The 24,662-nt window shown below is 39.9% G+C and overlaps 1 protein-coding gene across 5 annotated transcripts in view; it reads right to left on the reverse strand.

Moving 5' to 3' along the window:
• LOC131828625 (cytochrome P450 2C41-like) overlaps window positions 1–24,662 on the reverse strand; it is a 59,168-nt gene that overhangs the window by 30,288 nt on the left and 4,218 nt on the right. For 2 of the 5 annotated variants that reach the window (XM_059169401.1, XM_059169406.1), the window contains 6 exons: window positions 21,635–21,795; window positions 19,079–19,255; window positions 14,085–14,226; window positions 13,761–13,948; window positions 9,205–9,346; window positions 6,550–7,109 (listed from right to left, as the gene is read on the reverse strand). In XM_059169401.1, the coding sequence (XP_059025384.1) occupies window positions 6,928–7,109; window positions 9,205–9,346; window positions 13,761–13,948; window positions 14,085–14,226; window positions 19,079–19,255; window positions 21,635–21,795 (992 nt within the window). In that variant the 3' untranslated portion in view covers window positions 6,550–6,927. Of the gene's footprint in view, window positions 1–6,549; window positions 7,110–9,204; window positions 9,347–13,760; window positions 13,949–14,084; window positions 14,227–19,078; window positions 19,256–21,634; window positions 21,796–24,662 lie in introns of those variants that run through there. The other 3 variants (XM_059169402.1, XM_059169404.1, XM_059169405.1) reach the window with 2 other exon arrangements.

Below are 24,662 nucleotides of genomic sequence, written 5' to 3' on the forward strand. Positions count from 1 at the left end.
AAGCCTTGAGGAGAACACAGGCAGCAATCTCTTAAGCCTCAGCTGCAGCAACTTCTTCCTAGAAACATCACCAAAGGCAAGGGAAGCAAGGGCAAAAATGAACTATTGGAACTTCATCAAGATCAAAAGATTTTGCACACAAAGGAAACTGACAAAGAAAGACAACTGACAGAATGGGATAAAATATTTGCAAATGACATATCAGATAAAGGGCTAGTATACAAAATCTATAAAGAACTTACCAAACTCCACTCCCAAAGAATAATCCAATCAAGAAATGGGCAGAAGACGTGAACAGACATTTCTTCAAAGAAGTCATCCAAATGGCCAATAGGCACATGAGAAAGTACTCAACATCACTCAGCACCAGGGAAATACAAATCAAAACCTCAATGAGATACCACCTCACACCAGTCAAAATGGATAAAATTAACAAGTCAGAAAACAACAGGTGTTGCTGAGGATGTGGAAAAAGGGGAACCCTCCTACACTGTTGATGGGAATGCAAGCTGGTGCAGCCATTCTGGAAAACAGTATGGAGGTTCCTCAAAAAGTTGAAAATAGAGCTACCCTACGATTTACCCTAAAGATGCAAAGATACCCTAAACATCTGAAGGGGCATGTGATCCCAATGTTTGTAGCAGCTATGTCCACAACAACTAAACTATGGAAAGAGCCTAGATGTCCATCAACACATAAATGGATAAAGAAGATGCGGTATATATACACAGTGGAATATTATGCAGCCATCAAAAAATGAAATCTTGCCATTTGCAACAACATGGGTGGAACTAGAGGGTATTATGCTAAATGATATAAGTCAATCAGAGAAACACAATTATCATATGTTCTCACTGATATAGGAATTTGGGAAAAAAGACAGAGGATCATAGGGAAAGGCAGGGAAAAATGAAACAAGATGAAACAAGAGAGGGAGACAAACCATAAGAGACTCTTAATCTCAGGAAACAAACTGAGGGTTGCTGGAGTGGAGGGGGTGGGAGGGATGTGGTGGCTGTGTAATGGTCACTGGGGAGGGTATACTGTGGTGCTAAGGTGAGCTCTCTGAGTTGTATAAGACTGAAGAATCACAGACTTATATGCCTGAAAAAATAAATTATATGTTAATTTAAAAAATACGTATTTTATTTACTTATTTGTCTGAAAGAGACAGAACATGAGCAGGGGGAACGGCAGAGAGATAGGGAGAAGCAGGCTCTCTGCTGAGCAAGGAGCCTGATGCAGGACTTGTTCCCAGGACCCTGGGATCATGACTTGAGCTGAAGGCAGACACTTAAGCAACTGACCCATACAAGCATCCCTCAGCTGTATTAAAAAATAATAATAATAAGTATGCCCAATGTGGGGCTTAAACTCACAACCCTGATATCAAGTGTTACATGCCTACTCAGTGAGTCAGCCAGGTGTCCCCCAATGATCAGTTTTAATGGAGAAATCATGCCACCTTTTGTGGTCTTTTAGTAGACTGACATATACAATTGTTTTAAGTATAAATTTCAGTACTATCTTCTGAGATTATCCTCCAGCTTGCAGGTTGAGAGGGTGCCCACTGATTTCATGTCACTTACTTGAGCCAAAGAAAAATTTATGAAAAGAGGTGGTCAAAACTCATCAATAAAATACATTTACTGAGCCACTACTACCAATAATAAGGAAATCTTTTGAGTCAACTAACTCCTAAATAAAGTTCCTTCTCAAGTGAAATATTATAAATTCTAAGCTTGGAGAAGAATTTTTATATTTTTTGGAGAAAAAGACTTAAGTCACTAAGAAATTGTTTCCTTTCATTGTCAAATGAAAAATGAAAGGTCTGAGAGACACTTCAGAAGCCACGCTGACCACTGGAGCCACTCATTGGCTCTGGTTGAAACTCAGCCCAGGCCAGTGAGATGGCACAGTAATCACACAGGTCATGGTGCTGGGAAGGGACAGTGGGTGCTGACAGCCAACTTAGCTGAAGGCCAAAACAGAGGGGTTGACCAGTTATATAGCTCCAAAGCAATTTCTTTCCTCTTTTAAAAAGATTTTATTTATTTAAGAGGGAGAGAACACCAGACAAAGTGAGCACAAGCAAGGGTAGGGGGAGCAGGAGAGGGAGAAGTAGGCTCCCTGTTGAGTGGGGAGCCCAATAAGGGTTCTTAAACCCTATATTTGTAGGGTATACATAGTTAATAGTTTAGGGTAAACTATAAACATAGGGCCATACTAGATCAGAATAGATATAAGAAAAGGCTTACTTTTGGGACTTGAAACACCTTCCCTTTTTAAGATGGCCTTAAACATCTTGCTTATCTGGGGAGCACTGGGGCCTTCTGATAAGAGCTGAGTTTACAGCTTAGTTTTGACAAATACCAAGACCTAAATAACCACATCCTATCAAGGCACAGAACAATCTCAACCCCCTGGAAAATTCCTTCACATCTATTCATGGCAATCCCCCTCCTCGGAAGCAACAACTGCTCTGGTTTTTAGTACCATTAAATTAGTTTTACCTCATTTAGAACATCGAGAACTAGACATTCTTGAACAATGAAATTGGCTCTTTGCAAATACCATAGGAGAGGTCTTTTAAATTATCTTTAATAAAATTATCTTTATAAACAATAGAAGAAAGCCTTCTAGCTTTAGAAGTCTGCGTATTTATTATGAGATTAGACTTATAACTCAACCATCAAATGTGACTACATTTAAATAACAGAAAAACAAGATATAGATATCCTAAATCTAATAATCCTAGGGGGGAAAAATAATGGGATGTCTGTGTGTGATTTGCTTCTGTTTCTTTTTAAAGAAAGGCTTCAAAGAATATCAGTTTTTTTTTTTTTTTTTTTTTTTAAAGATTTTATTTATTTATCTGACAGAGAGAAATTACAAGTACATTGAGAGGCAGGCAGAGAGAGAGAGAAGGAAGCAGGCTCCCTGCTGAGCAGAGAGCCCGATGCGGGACTCGATCCCAGGACCCTGAGATCATGACCTGAGCCGAAGGCAGCGGCTTAACCCACTGAGCCACCCAGGCGCCCAAAGAATATCAGTTTAATAATCCTTGTTAAAAAAAAAAATTCAGCTGAATAAATTTGAAGATCCAATTGGCTTCAGTAAATGATTTATGAATCAGGCAGCATCCCTTCTAGCAAATAGATGACTCTCAAGAGATACACAAAATGGAAAGTTTTTTGTTTTTTCTTTTTAGAAGAGGGGGGAGAGTAGCAAAAGAAAAGGATTGCTCTTGTGTTTTAAGACTTTATTTGACGGAGAGAGATCGAGCACCGCAGGGGGGAGATGCTTAACTGATTATATACCTTAAAAGGTCAGAGGAACTGTGCAAATAGGATTAAGTTCAGGATTTTATTTATTTATTTGAAAGACACCATGCATGTCAGAGAGAGAGAGAGAGCATGGAGGGGGTGGGAGAGTGGGGGAGGGATAGAAGGAGAGGAAGAAGCTGAGTCCCCACTGAGCAGGGAGTCCAATGTGGGGCTCCATCCCAGGACCCTGGCTCATGGCTCGAGTTGAAGGCAGATGCTTAATCGACTGAGCCACCTAGGCACCCTTCTTCAGGATTTTAAAATGGGGATGTTACCCTAAATTAGCTAGGTAATTTACCAAATGTAATTACCATCTGTCATCACACAGTCCTTAGGAAAGTGAGCCAGGAAGATTAACGTAAGTAGGAGAAGATAAGCAAGAGGATGGGACTGATGAGAGGAAGGTGTCGTGAACCAAGAAACATTGGCAGTACAGGGAAGGAAATGGGTTCTTTCCTAGAGCCTCAGAAGCAAGCAGCCCTGCCAGCATGAACATGGCCCATGAACATGGATATTGGACTTTTGAACTCCAGAATTATAAGAAGTAAATCTGTGTTGTTCTGAGCCACTAACTCAGTGGTAATTAGTTAGAGCAGTGTTAGGAAACTCATACAGATGCTATCTACCTCCTAGGTTTATGAGAAAGGTAAATTAACATGAAACGTGCAAAGTGGCAAACACATTGTAAGGAGATTCAGAAGCTGAAAGTTGGGGAAAGTGATGATGGAGAAGAGTTTACAAGTTTCAGTAAGAATCTCAGGGTAGGGGTGCCTGGGTGGTACAGTTGGTTTACCATCCAACTCATTGTTTTGGCACCGGTGTGATCTCAGAGTCATGGGATCTAGCCCTGGGCCAGGCTCCTGCTGAGTTTAGAGTCTACTAAAGTTTCTCTCTGCCTCTGCCCCTCCCCGCCTCTCTCTCTCAAATAAATAAATAAATTAATTAACTTTGAAAAAGAATCTCAGGGCAGGTTTCATGGAGAAGATAACTTTAGAACACACACACAAATGTGTGGCACACACATTTGCTAATACTTCCATTAAAATCTTTTCATTTACCAATCAAGGCTTAAAGGAATATAATATAGTTCTAATTTGTACCTTTTATTTCTAAGATCTTTTCATGAGTTTAGGAAACATTTCATTTCCTTTTCTGTAATCTGTCCATTCAAATAATTTGCCCATGTTTTTTAAAATTTTTTTAAGATTTTATTTATTTGTTTGACAGACAGAGATCACAAGTAGGCAAAGAGAGAGAGGAAGGGAAGCAGGCTCCCTGCTGAGCAGAGAGCCTGATGTAGGGCTTGATCCCAAGACCCTGGGATCATGACCTGAGCCGAAGGCAGAGGCTTAACCCACTGAGCCATCCAGGTGCCCCTGTTTTTAAAATTTTTTAAAGATTTTACTTATTTATTTGATAGAGAGATAGAGAGAACACAAGTAGGCAAAGTGGCAGGCAGAGGGAGAGGGAGAAGCAGGCTCTCCACTGAGCAGGGAGCCCAATACGGGACTCAAACCCAGGACCCCAGGATCGTGATTTGAACTGAAGGCAGTTACTTAACCTACTGAGTCACCCAGGGGCCCCATGCCCATGTTTTTATTATTTAGAATTTTTCTTGGCATACTGTATAGTAGAAAAAGAGCAAGTTGTAGGATATTATGTATAATACGAGCACAGTGGTAAAGATCATTTTTAATCTCATGTGTATATTATGTGTGAATATATACTTTGGACATACATTATGTATATGTACATCTACCTCATATGTTATCTTAAAAATGCATGCCAAACTACTGGGTATTTACCCTAAAGATACAAATGTAGTGATCCGAAGGGGCACGTGCACCCGAATGTTTATAGCAGCAATATCTACAACAGCCAAACTATGGAAATAACCTAAATGTCCATCAACAGATGAATGGGTAAAGAATAAGTGGTATATATATGTGGAATATATACACAATGGAATACTATGCAGCCATCAAAAGAAATGAAATCTTGCCATTTGTGATGGCATGGATGGAACTAGAGGGTATCATGCTTAGCGAAATAAGTCAATCAGAGAAAGACAACTATCATATGATCTCCTTGATATGAGGAAGTGGAGATGCAGCATGGGGGGGTGTTAAGGGGGTGGGAGAAGAATAAATGAAACAAGATGGGATTGGGAGGGAGACAAACCATAACTGACTCTTGGTCCCACAAAACAAACTGAGGGTTGCTGGGGGAAGGAGGGTTGGGAGAGGGGGGTGGGGTTATGACATTGGGGAGGGTATGTACTATGGTGAGTGCTGTGAAGTGTGTAAACCTGACGATTCACAGACCTGTACCCCTGGGGATAAAAATATATTATATGTTTATAAAAAATAAAAAATTTTTTAAAATGCATGCCAAAGTATAAAATTTTTCTCTAGGAGAGGAGCAGGCAGAAGGTTAATAGGTGATGCTCATTTCATAACTTAGAAACATAAGAAAAAAATTATGGAAATTATTTGACTGGTATATGATGTTTAGTTGTCTATGTTTTAGATAAGCCATCACACTTGTGTTAGGTATAAAACAATGTGTTGGAAAGTAGAAAAAAGAATATCTAGTGATGCCCTCCAGGGATTTTGTTCTAGGTCAGAGAGCAAAGAATGACACTTAGAAGATCTGATAAGCAATATGAAAGCATGTATTAACACGTGACTCTAAGTTTGAAACAAGTTCATACCAACATGTCTAATCTTTGGTGTTCAAATGACACCAAAGCAAAGAAATGAATTCTAACATGAATTATTCCTTCCCCTCATGGCTAAAATTCTATTACCCAGCTCCTGGACATAACCTTTCTCACTTTCAAATTCAAACGTCAAGTACCTGTAGGTGACACAGAGCCAAGAGAACTTTCCTGCCCTCTCCCTCTTTGTCCCTCTCTCTGCTTATCATTATGAGGATGGTGCAGTGTGGCCTCTTTGGATTCTATTTTCTTTCATTTCTTACCTGTATTATGCACAAAAAAGGAAAGTCTAAGAACTGGCTCAGTGAATAGTGATGCTTTCCATTTACAACACGCAGAGGACAAATGGCTGTATGTTAGCTTATACTAATCATTTGGTTTTGTTTCACGGTGATAATCGAGTAACAGCTCAATATTGGAGAAGTATATATGGTGCCAAATACCAGTGTTACAGAGTATAAACAATAGCACAGCATGTGTGTAATGAAATTCTGGAAACATTCCTCTTTTTTTTCCCCAAAAAATTTTTATTTGAGAGAGAGAATGAGCAAGTGAGAGAGATGAGCAAGCACGAGTCATAGAGGAGCAGAGGGAGAGGGAGACACACACTCCTCACTGAGCAGGGAGCCCGATTGGGGGCTCAGTCACAGGACTCCAGGACCATGACCTGAGCCAAAGGTAGACATTTAAATGACTGAGCCACCAGGCGCCCCTGGAAACTTTCCTTTAGCAGAGGCTGGATGTTCACTGGGTATGGAGGGAATGGGGAAACAGGAGCTGAGGTCAGAGAGTGCATCCCCAGCAGTGAAGAGGTGAATGATGCCCCAGAGGAGGAGGAGCTACAGACAACAGCACAGCAGCAGGAAGATGGTCTGCCCTTCCTCATATGGGAATGAAGCAGAGCTGGTAGGGGGGTGGGACATGGCTAAACCCACTGGCAGTTGGGGTGGTATCAATGTCCTTTGGGTCAACCAGAGATTTCAGGGTAAATTTCTGTAAAATGGTGGTCAAGAATAAAAACAGCTCCATACGGGCCAGTCCTTCTCCCAAACATATTCGTTTTCCTGAAAGTAACAAACACAAGGGATCTGTTCCTTGAACACTGTTTCGAACCATCATAAGACATGTCACAAGAAATATCTGATGAATGACCAGGCCAATTGAGAGGTGGAAGGAAGGTTAGAGGGACAGGTGGACAGAAGGATGGAAATGCTTGCTATTCACCTAGTGTCTTGATGAGAACCCTTCATTCAACAATTAATTATTGAGTATCAGGCCTACATCAAGCACTTCACTATGCATTTCCACGTTACAACTGCTCTTTTCTTATTTCCAGTTTCCATACATTTTTGTAGAAACCCACCCCCTTCACCAAGGGCATTGGAGGGAGAAGGACTAAGAGAAGAGAACTCATGTATCTGTGTCTCCATTCCTACCTCTGGCATAAAGTTTACAAAGATTTTTTTCCTTCATGTGATTCCAAAAACATGTCTAAATGTATTCTCTCTCACTTTAAAATATTCAGGGTGTCCCTGATCTGTCCTATGACAGGAGGTTAAATAGGTTGAACTGGCTCTTCACATTCTGTACCCAGTCTGGAGTTCCATATCCCTCCTTCCATCTTCCAAACCCTCTACTCTTGGTTCTAGCCATACCAACTCTTCATCGATCTCCAACACACCATGACATTTCCAGCCTTATCTCATGCTGTTCCCTTCAGTTAAGGCGCAATTCTCTAATACTTCTTTCAGGATCTATGTCTCATGTATTTCCTCTCTATACTCCCTGTGATCCCCTCAGGCAATAGAGTCTTGCTCTCTCTGGGTACCCTCAGAATCTTATTCACTCTTCAATTAAAGCCTAGATCATCACCTTGAATCATAATTTCCTGTTTATCTTTTTCTACCACGCTAAAATGTGCATTCCTTGCAGGGAAGGCTCAGTCTTTGACATCTTGGTATGTACAGTGCCAGACCCAAAGCAGGTACTGAAAGCCATCAGATAATTGAAGGGAACTCTATGGCTGGAGACTCAGTGAGCACTATTGATGTGGAGACCCAATATCCAAGATACATGATCTTGAGTGGAGGACAATCAGGTGCAGGGCATCCTGCCACTTTCTGAAGGTTTCCTTGATGCCATGGTTGGTTGGCAGGTTCTGACCTCAGTCTATAGACACATCCTTCTCCTATGGTCTACTTTGTAAAAGTGCCCCATCTTCTCTTCTTTCCCTCACTTCCTATCTGCTGTGAGGCAGCTCAAATTCCTTTTCTGCTGTTGGAATGTTGCTTATTCCAGTTCATGCCTCACTGTGGGCTGGGGGTGAGCAGGAAGCTGCCTCTTCTGGTCTCCTGAGCAGCCTGGCCTTTCCTATCCCACAACACTAGTCTTATCAGATTATAATGATCTGCTTACTAGTCTGCTTCCCTAACTAGAGTGTAAGCCCCTGTGGTGTCCATGCTGTGCTTGTGGATACTTGTCACCCCAGAGCTCACTCTGGGAAGTGAAGGTACAGAGAAAATACTTTTTTAAAAAAATATATATATTTATTTATTTGAGAGTATGAGTGGGCAGGGTAGCAGAGGGACAAGCAGATCCCCCACTGAGCATGGATCCTGAAGCAAGGCTTAATACCAGGACCCTGAGAGCATGACCAGAGTTAAAGCCAGACACTTAACTGACTGAGCCAACCAGACGCTGCACATAGAAGATACTTAACTTGGGGTACCTGGGTAACTCAGTTGGTTAAGTATCTGCCTTCAGCTCAGGACATGATCCCAGGGTTCCTAGAATTGAGCCCTGCATCAGGCTTCCTGCTCAGCGGCAACCCTGCTTCTCCTTCTCCTGTTCCCCCTGCTTGTGCGTGCACTCTTTCTCAAATAAATAAATAAAATCTTTTAAGAAAAAAGAAAGAAAGAAAATACTTAACTCAAAGTTGAGGAGTTATATACCTTTCTCCTGGCCAGTGAGTAAAGTCTAAATGAGTTTCATCTGCTGCTTAGAGGAGCTCTTAGTAGCTCAGTGATATATCTAGAGTCATGTTTCTGGTCATGGACAAAGAACAATTCTACCCATGCCAGGGCAGGCACTATGTAAGATTCAACTGATACCCCACCCCCAAAATATTTTGTCCCCTTCAGCACCTAAGGAATTTATTACCTGCTGAGAAAGGCATGAAATAATCACTCTTCTTAAAGTTGCCATTATCATCCAGGAAGTGGGCAGGGTCAAATACCTCTGGGTTGGGGAATTCTTGTTCATCGTGTAGCACAGAAGTCAGTGATACTAACACGTTTGTGCCCTGAAATGAACAGATGAAGATAAACTGGGTTAGAAAGAAGTTGTAGAGCTGGAAGAAATGTGGAAGTCACTTAGTTCAATATTTTGATCTATATGTGAAGAATCCAAGGTCCAAAGAAGGCCCATGGGATTTCCAGCCAGAGAGACCAAGAAATAAACAGGGATGAGATTGAGGCCAGTGCTAGTCAGGATGCTAACATGGCCTCCAACAGGGTCTGAAATACCGAGTGCTTGGTTACTTGGGTGCCTGCCCTCTGAATTCCTTCCACTGATCACAATGTTTGGACACTTGTGTGTCTCTATTTTGTCACTTCAGTTTTCATACATCTCATGTGGATTATGGCACAGCAGAGGTCTGCTTGAGATTCTGTCTCTCCTCTCCCTCTGGTCCTTTCCCCAACTCACATTGTCTTTAAGTAAATAAAATCTTTAAAAAAATAAAAATGTGGGGGAACTCTTTGTTATAGATGAATCCTAGCTACACACACACACACACACACACACATACACACCAATAATAAAATTTAAAAACTAATCATTTTTCAACAATTCAAGTAAAGATCATTAATTAATGCTAAAACTATTGGATCAATGATTTGGGAAACAGGATATTTATGAGGTCTTAAAGTACCATGCCATAGATTTTTTCTTATTAATCACCTATGAAAAATAGATCCCTAGCAATAGAGAATTATGGCAGATACCTCCTTCATAAGTGAGTAGCTAGCATCACCAATAATGGTATAAATTGGTATTGTATGTCTCTAGCCAAATGTGATGCATTGGGACATACACAACATCACCTATGTAATTTTCTTCCCCAAAACACAGAAGTGGAATCTAATCTCAAAACAAAAACAAAAACCACCCGAACCAGACTGAGGAATATTCCACATGGTGTCCTGGACTCCTCAAAACTGTCAGTGCCTTGAAATGAAACAAATAAAGGAAATGGAAATTTTCTTTATAAAACGGTAGCCTAAAGGGACAGATAATCAAATTACATATTATTCCTTTATTAGCTACTACATGCTCCTTCAAAAAAAGCTACAAAAGAGTATTTTAGGATAACAGAAAAAATGTAATTATAGGCTATATATTAAATAAAATTATTGTATAGATAATAGTTCCTTGAGATGAATGCTGTTCATCTCAATAAATGTGCAGAAAACCCTCATTCTTAGAAGACGCATAGTGAAGTGAGGTAGATTGGAGTGAGGTAGATTGGTGGACATAATTAGATATGCACTTAAAATACAGATGTATATAAATTTTCATAAATGTTATTTATATATACACAAAACATTATATAGCCATTGTGTATGTGTGTTTAAAGGCTGTTTAGATTTTCTACTTTTTTAAATTAAACATTGGAAGAAAATTCTACCCTCTAAGTTTATCATATTTAAGGTCTGTAATTTTATTTACAAAGTTATTGCCTTTGGGACACCTGGGTGGCTCAGTCATTAAGCCTCTGCCTTCGGCTCAGGTCATGAACCCAGAGTCCTGGGATCAAGTCCCACATTGGACTCCCTGCTCCACATGGAGTCTGCTTCCCCCCCTCATTCCTGCTCATGCTCTCTCTCACTGTCTCTGTCTAATATTTGGAAATGACCCAAATATCCATCAACTAGTGAATGGATAAACAACTTGTGGCACTCGATATGATGAAAACTACTCATCAAAACAAGGAACAACTAATGATATATGTGATAACAAATATTAATCTCAAACACATTCTGTCACATAGAAAAGATAAAGGTTTATACTGATTACAGGCTATACTACTTTTATGTCACATTCTGTTATGCTACATTCCTTAAAAGGCAAAACTGTGGAACCAGAAGTAGATCAATGGCTACCAAGGGTTGAAACTGGGGGAGGTGGATTGACTATAAAAGGAGAATGAAGGAAATTTTTGAGATGATAGAAATGTTTTATACCTTAGTTGTGCTAATTACACAACCTTACATATTGATCAAAACTCACTTGACTTTACCCTCAAAAATATGAATTTTCTTTGGTATAACTTATTGTTTCTGTATATTGTCTCTGTTCTTTTCTTTTCTATGTTGCTTTTAGGCTCCCTCTTTGTGTAACAGATCCCTTTTAATATTTAATATGTCTTGCAGGGATGATTTAGTGGTCACAAATTCTTTTAATTTGTCCTGGAAGTTTTTATCATTCCTTCTATTTTGAATAACATCCTAACTGGATAAAGTATACTTGGCTGTGTATTTTTCTAATTTAGGACCCCAAATATATCATGCCAGTGCTTTCTGGCTTGCCAGGTCTCTATGGACATGTCTGCTGCCAGTCTAATGTTTCTAGCCTTGTAGGTCATGAACCTCTTGTCCTGAGCTGCTTTCAGGATTTACTCTTTGTCTCTGAGATTTGCAAGTTTCACTATCACATGTCAAGGTGTTGACCTATTTTTATTGATTTTGAGGGGGGCTCTCTGTGCCTCCTGGACTTGGATGCCTGTTTCCTTCCCCAGATTAAGGAAGTTCTCTGCTATAATTTGCTCCAATATACCTTCTGCCTCTCTCTCTCTCTCCCTTTCCTCTTCTGGGATTCCAGTTATTCTAATATTGCACTTAATGGTATCACTTATCTCTTGAACTCTCCCCTCATGATCCAGTAGTTGTTTATCTCTTTTTCTCAGCTTCTTTATTCTCCAACATTTTTGTCTTGTATATCATTGATTCTTTCTTCTGCTTCATTTATCCTAACACTCAGAGTCTCTATTTTTTTTAAGATTTTATTTATTTATTTGACAGAGAGAGATCACAAGTAAGCAGAGTGGCAGGCAGAGAGAGAGGGGGAAGCAGGCTCTCTGCTGAGCACAGAGTCCAATGTGGGGATTGATCCCAGGACCCTGAGATCATGACCTGAGCCAAAGGCAGAGGCTTAACCCACTGAGCCAACCGGGTACCCCAGAGCCTCTATTTTTTTTTTTTTTACTGCATCTCATTAATAGCCTATTTGATTTCAACTTGAGTGGTTCCATGATGTAATGGTGAGCACTCTGGACTCTGATTTCAACTTGATTAGATTTAAGTTCTTTCATTTCTCTAGAAAGGGATTCTCTAGCACCTTCTATGCTTCTTCCTTTTCCTTTTTTAAAAGATTTTATTTATTTGACAGAGAGAGACACAGTGAGAAGCCCAATGTGGGACTTGATCCCAAGACCCTGGGATCATGACCCGAGCCAAATGCAGATGCCCAGTGACTGAACTACCCAGGCTCCCCTTCTATGCCTTTTTAAAGTCCAGGTAGAATATATTTTTTTAAGATTTTATTTATTTATTTGTCAGAGAGAGAGCACAAGCAGCAGGAGTAGCATACAGAAGGAGAAGTAGGCTCCTGGCTTAGCAAGGAGCCCAATGTTGGACTTGATCCTAGGACCTGGGGATCATGACCTGAGCTGAAGGCTAACGCTTAACTGACTAAGCTACTGATGTGCCTCTGAAGATAAGGTTTTTTTTCTTTTTAAAGATTTTATTTATTTGACAGACAGAGATCACAAGTAGGCAGAGAAGCAGGCAGAGAGAGAGAAAGAAGCAGGTTCCCTGCTGAGCAGAGAGCCCGATGTGGGGCTCGATCCCAGGACCCTGGGACCATGACCTGAGCTGAAAGCAGAAGCTTTAAACCACTGAGCCACCCAGGCACCCCTGAAGATAAGGTTTTTAATATTACAGAAAAAAAGAAACAAAACTTAGGTCAGTCATGTCCAATACAGTAGACTTGAATGATCCATGGTTACTTAGATTCAAATTATTAACAATGATAAGTGAAATTGGAAAGGTTGGTAGATATGAGGTCACCAAAATAATAAAATCAATTATATTTCCATATGCCAATAAAGTAGAAAAGGCATTTAAAAATTATACAATTTATAATAACATTAAAAATATCATTTACCTAGGAAAAATCTAAAAGATGTACAAGCCACTATACTGAAGAAAATATTGAAAAAAATTAAAGAAAGCCCAAATAAATTAGGAGAATACACCATATCCATGAATTGAAAGATTCATCATTCCAACATGTCAATTCTTTCCAAGTTAATTTACTATAACTCTGATAAAAACCATTGTCAAGTGCTTTGGATAACTGGCAAATTGATACTACAATTTATTTGGAAATGTAAATAGCTAAGAGTAGCCAAAACAATATTAAAGAAATAGAACAAATTTGGAAGAATTACACAGTCAATACCAAAACCTGTTGTAAAAATGTATAGCCTCAAAAAAAAAATGTATAGCCTCAAACTGGAAATAGCACAAAGTCCATGAAGCTGCCACATGTATGATTCTTGCACTCTCATCTTTACTGGTAGAGGATTGAAACCGCATTGTGAATATGAGAACTTCAAGAGCACTGAAGTCAGGTGTAGGAGAAACACATCTTACCTTGGGGATGACATAGTTTCTGAATTTAATGTCACGGGTCACTGCATGAGGCAGGCTGTTTGGGATAAGATCAATGTATCTCTGGATCTCGTGCAATACTGCATTCATATAGGGCATGCGGCTCCTGTCTTGCATGCAAGGGCTCTGGCATCTGCCAATTACACGCTCAATCTCTTCCTGGACTTTAGCTGATAAAACACAAATGAGACAGATGAAAAAAGAGAAAATGCATATATATTTACATGCCAATTCATGTGCTCCAACATCATTATAAACATTGGTTATATGCCCAGAAGTAGACCCTGCCCATCATGCTGGCCATACCTGTGACTTCTGGGTGCTTCAGCAGAAGCAGGAGACTATATCGTAGGGTGGTGCTTGTTGTTTCTGTCCCAGCTCCAAATAAATCAGACGCACTGGTTACTAAGTTTTCAAAAGTAAACTTCAAGTGATCATTCTCCTTTTCCTAGGAATTATTTGATGTAATTATTTGCTGGTTTGGCAGCATATGTAATTATAATAAATCTAAAATAACACATTGTTATATAGCTAAGCAAACTTGCCTACAGATTCCATTTCCTAGCCTCTTTCGCAGCTACATTGGCCAAGCAACCTATTTCTTACCGAAGGACTTTTTTCTTAAAGATTTTATTTTATTTATTTGAGAGAGAGAGAACAAGTGAGAGAGCTAGCACAAGAGTGGGGAGAGGACAGAGGGAGTGAGAGAAAAAGACTCCCCACTGAGCAGGGAGGCCGACGTGGAGCTCCATCCCAGGACCCTGGAATCTTGATCTGTTGCTTAACCTACTAAGCCACCCAGGTGCCCCCCAATGGCCTCTTGGTGTCACTTTCCTTCCTTCTTTTTACTACATGCCTACACAGATATGTTGGTGGAGGTGGTGTAGACATCATCTTGAAAAATGATGAACATGAAGTCTACACAGTAGGTATGCTAAAGAAAAATGGAAGGCACATGAGTCCATGATACTTCAGGGCTACTATAAAAGTCCTGGACTGCCTAACATGAGAGTCTCTGTACCTGAGAAAAATACACCATTTCTTTTTTTTTTTTTTAAGTTTGGATTGTTTGTTTGTTTTTTTAAGTTATGTATTTGACAGAGAGAGAGAGAGAGAAAGAGAGAGATCGCAAGTAGGCAGAGAGGCAGGCAGACGGGGGCGGGGGGTGTGGGAGGGAAGCAGGCTCCCTGCTGAGCAGAGAGCCCAATGTGGGGCCCGATCCCAGGACCCTGAGATCATGACCTGAGCCAAAGACAGAGGCTTTAACCCACTGAGCCACCCAGGCGCCCCCCAATTAACAATGTTTAAAGAAATAGTGGGGAGTGCCTGGGTGGCTCAGTGGGTTAAAGCCTCTGCCTTTGGCTCAGGTCATGAACTCAGGGTCCTGGGATTGAGGCCCACATTGGGCTCTCTGCTCAGCAGGGAGCCTGCTCCCCCCACCCCCCGCCTGCCTCTCTGCCTACTTGTGATCTCAGTCTGTAAATAAATAAATAAAATCTTTTTAAAAATTGTAAATTGAGTTTTCTCTTGTTGGTAGGCAAACACAATCTTTTCTGATAGAAATGAGTAAATTAGAGCCATATCTTAAAAAACGGTCTTGCCATTTGCGACGACGTGTATGGAACTAGAGGGTATCATGCTTAGTGAAATAAGACAATCAGAGAAAGACAACTATCTTATGATCTCCCTGATATGAGGAAGTGGAGATGCAACATGGGGGACTAAGAGGGTAGGAGAAGAATAAATGAAACAAGATGAGATTGGGAGGGAGACAAACCATATGTGACTCTTAATCTCAAAAAAAAAAAAAAAACCCTGAGGGTTGCTGGAGGAGGGGGGTGGGGAGAAGGGGGGTTGGGTTATGGACATTGGGGAGGGTATGTGCTATGGTGAGTGCTGTGAAGTGTGTAAACCTGGTGATTCACAGACCTGTATCCCTGGGGATAAAAATATGTTTTATGTTTATAAAAAATTAAAAAAAAATTTTAATGGTATAAGCCAGGATCAAGAGTTTTAATTCTCTTCTGCTATAGAATTTATGTGGTCTCTATATTGCCTAAAAACTCATTAAAAAGTTGGGAATATGCAAAAGCTAACATGGCAGCACATCCTAGAACAGATTGTAGTGAGAACAAATTTACAAAGACAAAAGAGGGCCAGCCCCTATGGTACTCCAGATGTAAGGCAGGACTATTTGGTTTGGGAAATAAGTGCAGGAATTAGTGAAGATATACAAATAGAAGAAATATTACAGACTTGAAGACAGAAAATTTGGACATTAACTGCCCATAAGGGATGAAAGAGACTATGGGAGTAAGGCAGATGCTGAGAATAAGACACCGAGTGAATAGAGATCTCATAACTTTTCATAGGGAGAGTAAAAGCACCTCACAAGGACAACTAAAGCTGGTTTAAGATAAGGGTGACACCAAATTGAAAACAACAATGGGGCCATTTGAAATATTGACTATGGAGATCACTAAAATTAAAAAAAAATTTTTTTCTTCCTAGCCAGTCCTCTGGGCCAACATTAATTTAATAAGGTTCTTACAATCCCCAAGTGACCTGTGACACACCTAAATTGTCATCAACTCCATTAAGACAGGCTTAACCTCAATAGCTGTATTTGCTAGACCCATTGGTAACATCAACATCACACACTTTTCTAACCTTTCCAACCCCCCAAAAAAGAGTAAGGCACTTATAAACCATTATTAGCATCTCATCTGCTGAAGTGAATTTGAAGAATCAGTGCTTACATACACATAGATTATCAATTTTAGCCAATTTTATGCCTAAGTTTTCTTCTAGGAGTTTTATATTTTTAGCTCTTACATTTAGGTCTTTGATTCACCACATTTCCACCCAAGGTTAAATATAATGTTATCATATGATCTAGCAATTCTACCACCAGGTATGTACCCAAGAGAAATTAAAACATAGGTATACACAAAAACTTGCACACAAATGTCCATAGAAGCATTATTTATAAGAGCCAAAAACCCAGCAGCGCCTGTGTGGCTCAGCTGGTTAAGAATTTGCCTTTGGTTCAGGTCATGGTCCCAGCATCCTGGGATCAAGCCTGGAATTGGGCTCCCTGTTCAGTGGGGAGCCTGCTTCTCCCTCTCCCTCTGGCTTGTGCTCTCTCACTTTCTCTCAAATAAATAAAATCTTAAAAAGAAAAAAAAAAGCCCAAAACCCAGAAACAATCAAAATGTCCATCAACCAAGAGTAGATATATAAAGCATGGTATATTCTTTCTGGAATATCATTCAAGCACATAAAGGAGTGAAGTGAAAGAAGCTAGAACAAAATACAGTATAATTTCATTAATATGAAACATCCAGAATAGCAAATCTATAGCGACAGAAAGTAGAGAAGTGATGCCTGAAAGCTGGAAGTGTTTGGGGGACAGTGGAGATAACTACTCAAGCTTATGGGGGTTTTTTTGAGGGTGATGAAAATGTTTGGTAATTGATTGTGGTGGTGGTTGCACAACTCTGAAAATACACAACTACTAAATTATACTTGAAATGTGGGAGGGTATGGCATGTTAATTATACTCAGTGTAGATATTAACAATAAGAAAAAAATGGAATAATAAGCTAGAATCTAAATACTATAATGAAGTCCAGAGGAACAATGCAGTTTTTAAATATAATATTAAGGAAATACTGTTAATTGATATATGAGAGATGTCAGCACCCAGGACCAGTGGAAAGGCTTCCTAGCATTAAGGAAATTGCTCAAAATATATGCAAAATACAAAAACATTCATATGGGTGCATTTTTCTGGGAAGGTGTCCATACTTTGTGTATGTATGTGTATTCCAATAAGACTTTATTTATAAAGACAGGTGAGCTTTGCCGGTCTTTGATCTAAATAAAAGTGGAAGGGGAACAGAGTTGGAAGATAAAAAACATTGCCCTAACATCAGAGAAAGCAGACCATGAAAATATTAACTTCTTCCCTCTTCCAGTTTCTTCAAACAATTCCACCACCTTCTTCACTCCATTGCACCTAGAATATGTGACTTGAGCAGTCCAACTGAAATCCAAGGATAATTCTTTGACAATCAATTTCATCAGCATCTTTTTTCCTTCCCATGTTAGCCTACTCACCGTTTCTCATTTCTGCCCAAAGCTACAAAGTGATTGGATAAAGTGATGGCCTCAGATGAAGGAATTTCCTTCTCTAGAATAAGCCTTTTATAATGCACTCTGGATTCTGCCTCTCCCCCATTCAAGGATGTTGCCTGGGTACAAGTGTCCTTATGGCATCTACATTACTTTTGTCACACAATTTCCAGCTTGACCCTATCACTCATCACATTCACTATTCAGATTTACTATCTCAATCTTTCACTCCTTGGTTAAATTTCTCAAATAGAATATCTGTTCTTATTACTAAACTCTCCCATGCAGTCCTTACTTCTAAAATCAGCCTCTATAGGCTAAACCACTAAAATCAGCCTCTATAGATCTCTGAGATGTGACAAAATGAACAATTTGATTTTATTTCAGGAGTCCCTGTATTTCCATGGTCCAGACTTTTTTCATCAAGCCAAAGTCAAGAAATGAAAAATCTCACAGTTGGTCCTTGGGCCCCATTCTTATCATACAGCTTATTCTACAGGACTCCCAGGATAATTTTCCCCAATAATTATTTGTATTCCACTCTTGTTCAGGCTCATACATCTACCTGAGCAAGTCAAAACTTTTCAAGCCAACATTCAGTCTTACAGTTACTTGACAGGCACCAACATCCAACTCTGTATCTGTCCAAATCCATTTTTGGTTACACTCAGTGAAGACTTCCTTTTTCCATCCATCTCATCTCTTTGCCAACACATACTTCTGAACCTCTTCCCTCCCCTATTCTTATTGCAAATATTTTGAAGCTCTACATCCGCCCTCAGTATAAGCAGGAAGCCCAGCTAGGTTAAACACTTCCTTCTTATTCTCCCACACACTGAGATAAGATCACATATATCTTCTTTTATAGCTCCATATTTTGTAATTTCTAACTTGTGTTTTTATTTCCCCTAAAGTGTACATTCTCTTTCTCTTCAGGTAGAAACTTAACAAATAGGTTCCACATATCCTAGTTATTAGACAATTCAATCTTAGATTGAGTGATGTTCCATGATGCTCAATCCAGATAGATCCATGCACACAGAAGTACCTAAAGTGTCTGTCAAGCATTTCTTGCCTGATGATTTAAACATCCTCATGAGCACTAATCAGTGAACAAAATAAATGCAGGCAAACAAATAACGGATCTGTCATTAATATCTTACCTGTCCCATTTTCATCAGGAAGTAATCAATGAAGTCCCGAGGATTGTTCACTTCCAAGGATTCTTGGTGTTCTTTTATTTTCTCCAAAATGTAATTATTTATAAAAACAGAATTGTTAAGTATTGTGTTATGACTTCCTGGGAGATAATCAAGGAGAGCAGGGAAGCTATTGTAGATCTTAGAGATTAAAAAAATATATATTAAATTTTAAAACATGTATTGAAGACATATAGAAGATATGTCAAGCCCTGGTTAAAAAGGGAGATGAAGAGAAAATGGTCTTTGTCTCCTGGAAAAGCATTTTATATTGTGTATATAAAGTAATTCTCTATGCTCATGGAGATATCTAAGCGAGAAAACTCTAACCAGATGATGAAATACGACAATAACGTCCTATACTCATACATCGTTCACCTTATAGTATCAAAGCCTCTTTACATCAATTCTCTCATGTTTTATATTAATTCTTCCCTACAACCTTGAAATACAGAATGCTGTGAATTACTATGATTCACATTTTATAGATGAAGACTGAGGTTAAGGGAGTTTGGACAACCTCATACACAGCACAAAGCTACTCCTTCATCAGTGCATCCTGGCAGCACCTGTGGTCCCAAATGTTTTCTCTGCTTAAAGGAGACATTCTCTTCCTTCCTAGACTAGCATATTTCTGCTAAGTAATGTGATGAAGAGGTCACTAAGTGTGAGTGGAGGACAAATCTTTTAGGCAATGGGAACCTTTCAGCAAGGGCCTAGATGCCCACTGAGTGTGCTATCAGCATGTTTCTGGGCAGTCACCAAAACAGGGCTTTGGGATTTAGGGGAAAGAGCACTGGCCAGGGAGTCAATAGGCTTGAATTCCACCAGCTCCATATTTGGACATTTATCTTTTTTTTTTTTTTTTTAAGATTTTATTTATTTATTTGAGAGAGAGAGAGATCACAAGTAGGCAGAGAGACAGGCAGAGAGAGAGAGGGAAGCAGGCTCCCAGCTGAGCAGGGAGCCCAATGTGGGGCACGGTCTCAGGACCCCGAGATCATGACCTGAGCCAAAGGCAGAGGCTTAACCCACTGAGTCACCCAGATGCCCTGGACCTTTATCTTCTTGTCCGTGAAATAAAGGTTTTTACTCTCTTTTCAACATGCACACTCCATGAGGTTTGCCCTGGGCAGGAGTGTGGTATTCAAAAACTCACTTCACTGAGTATGACCAGTGAAAGTACCAGTATAGATATCTCCAAAGACAGGATACTCCAAAAAAAGAGCTGAGATTTTTTGGCAAACACCATGAGAATCAACTTGTCAGAACTCTAGAAAACAAAGGCTTATAGCAATCAAGTGAATGCTGAATCCCAAAAAAGGCAACTTGAAAATGGTGGGAAAGTTTGTGAAACTTTTAATGTGCCCTCTTCTACCTCCTTCCTAGTTTGGCAGTGGTCTTAACAAGGGCAGCTTCTCGTGTGGGATTCTGGTTTCCAGTGCAAGAGACTAGACTAGACCTTGCAAAAAATTGTGTTTTCTCTTTGCAACTGCTCTGGGGCAACCTGAAGGACTGACACAGGCTCTTGTCTTTGTTTCATCGGACTAGATGAAGAGCAGCAGGCATGGCTCAAAAACTCTGTAAGGCAAATGAATAACCTGGGGCAAAGGCTAGTTAAGACATAAGATAGGGCACCAGAATCCTGGGAAGAAAAGCTGGGGAGAAAGTATCTTCTGGATATTAGGGCATTCCAAAGTACCCAGGTATATTGAGGAATTTAGACATTTTAAAATTTAGAAACCAGGGGGAGCCTGGGTGGCTCAGTGGGTTAAGCCACTGCCTTATGATCAGGTCATGATGTCAGGGTCCTGGGATCAAGTCTCACATCGGGCTCTTAGCTCAGTAGGGAGCCTGCTTCCCTCTCCTTCTCTCTCTGCCTGCCTCTCTGCCTACTTGTGATCTCTGTCAAATAAATAAATAAAACCTTTAAAAAAAATTTTAGAAACCAAGACATCAGCTAAGAAAAGACCCCAGAAGACCCTAAGCTTTCACCTCTAGCTGATCTTGGCTCAATGTAAGCCACAAGACTGAGAAAGAATCGGAGTCCAGTGAAAGCAGTGAAGGAATGCTCCAGTCCAGAACCAATTTGGAAGAGTTCATTTGTCTGTTCCTGTCTTCCTTCCTTCCGCCCTCCCTCTCTGTCCCCTTCTTCCTCTCTCTTTCTCCCCGCACAACCTTTTCTCAGCCCCTCACACTCAAGGAAAACTGCAGCTAACACTAGCGGAACACCAAGAAACAGAGATTTCAGAGACCGCCCGTGATGAAGAAGAGGAGACTTAGAAACATGGTCCAGAAAAGTCACGAAATAAACAAATATCTATAGCCTACAGAAAGCAAAAAGCAACACGAACCCAAAGCAAGCAGAACAAACGAGACAAAACAAATCTCAAGGAGGGGGAGGAACCTCGTTTCCACAGTTACATTATAGTATCCGAAATGTCCAGTTTTCATTTACTTCACAGCATGGTTCATACAGAATTTTGGATGTGTCAGAGGAAAGACCTCCCATGACCTTACCTGAATCCATGGGGAACTCAAAATCTTGAGGTTTTCGTTAAATATTTTCAGGAAGCCAATTAAAATCTGATCTGTATAATCAAAACGATTTTGGAAAATGATGGAGCAGATCACATTGCAGGAAGCACAGCCCAGGACAAAAGTGGGATCATAGGGTAAGGCTAAAGAATAGGAAAGATTTAGAAAATACCATTAAAATATACATATAAAACTCTTTGTTGTTCATAATAGGTAATTTTAGGATCTCTAAAACAATATCTACCTAGCAATCCCCTTGCCAGCGAAGATTTCAGCATGCTCAAAATCAACACATCATCTTTCCCTTAAATGGGATGTCCATCCCACCTTAGTTTGATTAATAACAATCTTCCAAATACTCCATTTAGATCACTACCTTTGTTTACTTGATTCTGACCCAAGGTGACTATTACTTTGAAGAGCAAAAGAAAAAACTTTAAAGACGCCACTTTTAAAAACACTGAATGGTGCACCTGGCAGGCTCAGTAGGTGCAGAGTAGGTGCCAGCACCTGACTCTTGATCTTGGGGTCACGTGTTCAAGTCCCACCTTGGGTGTGGAGATTACTTAAAAATAATAATAAAAATACATTTTTTAAAAAACACCTAATAATTTAAGCTATCAATGCAGAATCACACCTGTCTGGTAAACTTGTACACTCCTGTAGGAAGGAAGAAATAGCTTGGGACCTGGAAACCTATAGCTAATGAATAGTTAAAGTGAATTATGTGTAAAATCATCAGAGAAAAAGATTAAAGGAGGAAAAATGATGGAAAAATTCAGGCATTTTGATAGAACAAACAAAAAAGCAAAAGGTATCCATGTTGTCTGAGAGGAAAACTAACACAAATGAGTAAAATTAATGTGCACATTTGTTTGCCTCAGACAGAAGTAAAATAAGAAATTTTCACTTCAAACTTAAATCACAGCTAAGGCAAAGAAAAAAGGTTAAATTTGCAAATAGAGTCCGGGGGGTACCTGGCTGGCTCAGTAGGCAGAGCATGTGACTCTTAATCTCAGGGTCATAAGATCAAGCCCCATTTCAGCATGGAACTTGCTTTAAAAAAAAATTTTTTTTTTATATAAAAAATTGGGGCACCTGGGTGGCTCAGTGGTTTAAGCCTCTGCCTTCAGCTCAGGTCATGATCTCAGGGTCCTGGGATCGAGCCCCTCATCGGGCTCTCTGCTCAGCAGGGAGCCTGCTTCCCGCCTGCCTCTTTGCCTATTTGTGATTTCTCTCTCTGTGTCAAAAAAATAATAAAATCTTAAAATTTTTTTTTTAATTTAAAAAGGAAAAGGCAAGGGGCGCCTGGGTGGCTCAGTGGGTTAAGCCGCTGCCTTCAGCTCAGGTCATGATCTCAGGGTCCTGGGATCGAGTCCCGCATCGGGCTCTCTGCTCAGCAGGGAGCTGCTTCCTTCTCTCTCTCTCTGCCTGCCTCTCAGTGTACTTGTAATTTCTCTCTGTCAAATAAATAAATAAAATCTTTAAGAAAAAAAAAAGGAAAAGGCAATAAATGGAGTTCTTGTGTTTCTTTATTACAATACAAAAAACAATAATTTCCTTTAGGAAATAGGTTCCCTCATCGCCAATCAGGCCTCACATTTTTTGGACAGCCTGCCCTCTTATGGAATTCTGGAGTATTGCTATATATAGCCATTAGCAGAAGACCATAGTTATAAATTTTTAACTGGACTACTATTTAGGCCAATTCTGTCATTTTACAGATAAAGCAGAGAAAAAATTTTATTTTTAGTGAGAAATATTTAAATGTAATTGCTATAATCAACTGATCAATAAACTTTATATGCAAAAGGCCCCCAAATTTACATCAGTGATGTAATTAAGGGTAACTAGAATCCAAAATGAGAGGGAATTAAAAAATAGGAAACGTGTTTAGGTAACTGTTTCTATTCCAGACTCTTTTTCTTTTTTTCCTTAAAGATTATTTATTTATTTACTTACTTGACAGAGAGAGCACACGTAAGGAGAACCAGGCTTCCCTCTGAGTAGGGAGCCCGATGTGACACTCTATCCCAGGACCCTGGGATCATGACCTGAGCTGAAGGCAGACGCTCAACAACTGAGCCATCCAGGTGTCCCCAGACTCTTTTTCAGTTGAAACACTTGAGGACACTAAGCTTTCAGAAAAACTTTAGAAGGTAGGGGATAATTTCTGAAGGTCTTGAGATTTATTTCTGTGTGTGTGTGTGTGTGTGTGTGTGTGTAATATTTCACAAAATGAAATTATTCACACATTAAAAGAATGAAATCTTGCCATTTGCAATGATGTGGATGGATCCAGAGAGTGTTAAGCAAAATAACTCAGTCCCACAAAGACAAATGCTATATAATTTCACTCATATGTGGAATTTAAGAAATAAAACAAATGAGCAAAGGGGAAAACGAGAGAGAGACAGAGACGGCAGGAGAGAGACAGGCCAAGCAACAGACTCTTAACTGTAGAGAGCAAACTGATGGCTGCCAGAGCGGAGGTGGGTGAGGGCATGGGTGGAGTAGGGGATGGGGATTAAGGAGGCACTTGTTGGGATCAGCACCGGGTGAAGTATGGAAGCGCTGAATCATTACACTGTACACTTGAAACCAATTTTTTTTAAAAAAACAACCCTGTATGTTAGCATGTCTGGAATTTAAACAAAAATTTTTAAAAAATAGTTGCTGACAAGGAAATCACAGTTGATGAGGGTGGCATGAAAGATGCCTAAGCAATTACAACCATAAAAAAAAGTATCATTACTGGCCCGAAATGGACACATGGACCTTGGAAGCAACACTCAGAAGATGAATGAAGTTGACCAAACACATATAGACCAACCAAGTAAAAATACAAATCAAAGCCACAGTGAGATACCACCTCACACCACTCAGAATCGCTAAAATTAATAAGCCAGAAAACGACAGATGCTGGCAAGGATGCAGAGAAAGGGGAACTCTCCTGCGCTGTTGGCAGGAATGCAAGCTGGTGCAGCCACTCTGGCAAACAGTATGGATA

The sequence above is a fragment of the Mustela lutreola genome, chromosome 4 (assembly GCF_030435805.1).
Source record: "Mustela lutreola isolate mMusLut2 chromosome 4, mMusLut2.pri, whole genome shotgun sequence".
NCBI lineage: Eukaryota > Metazoa > Chordata > Mammalia > Carnivora > Mustelidae > Mustela > Mustela lutreola.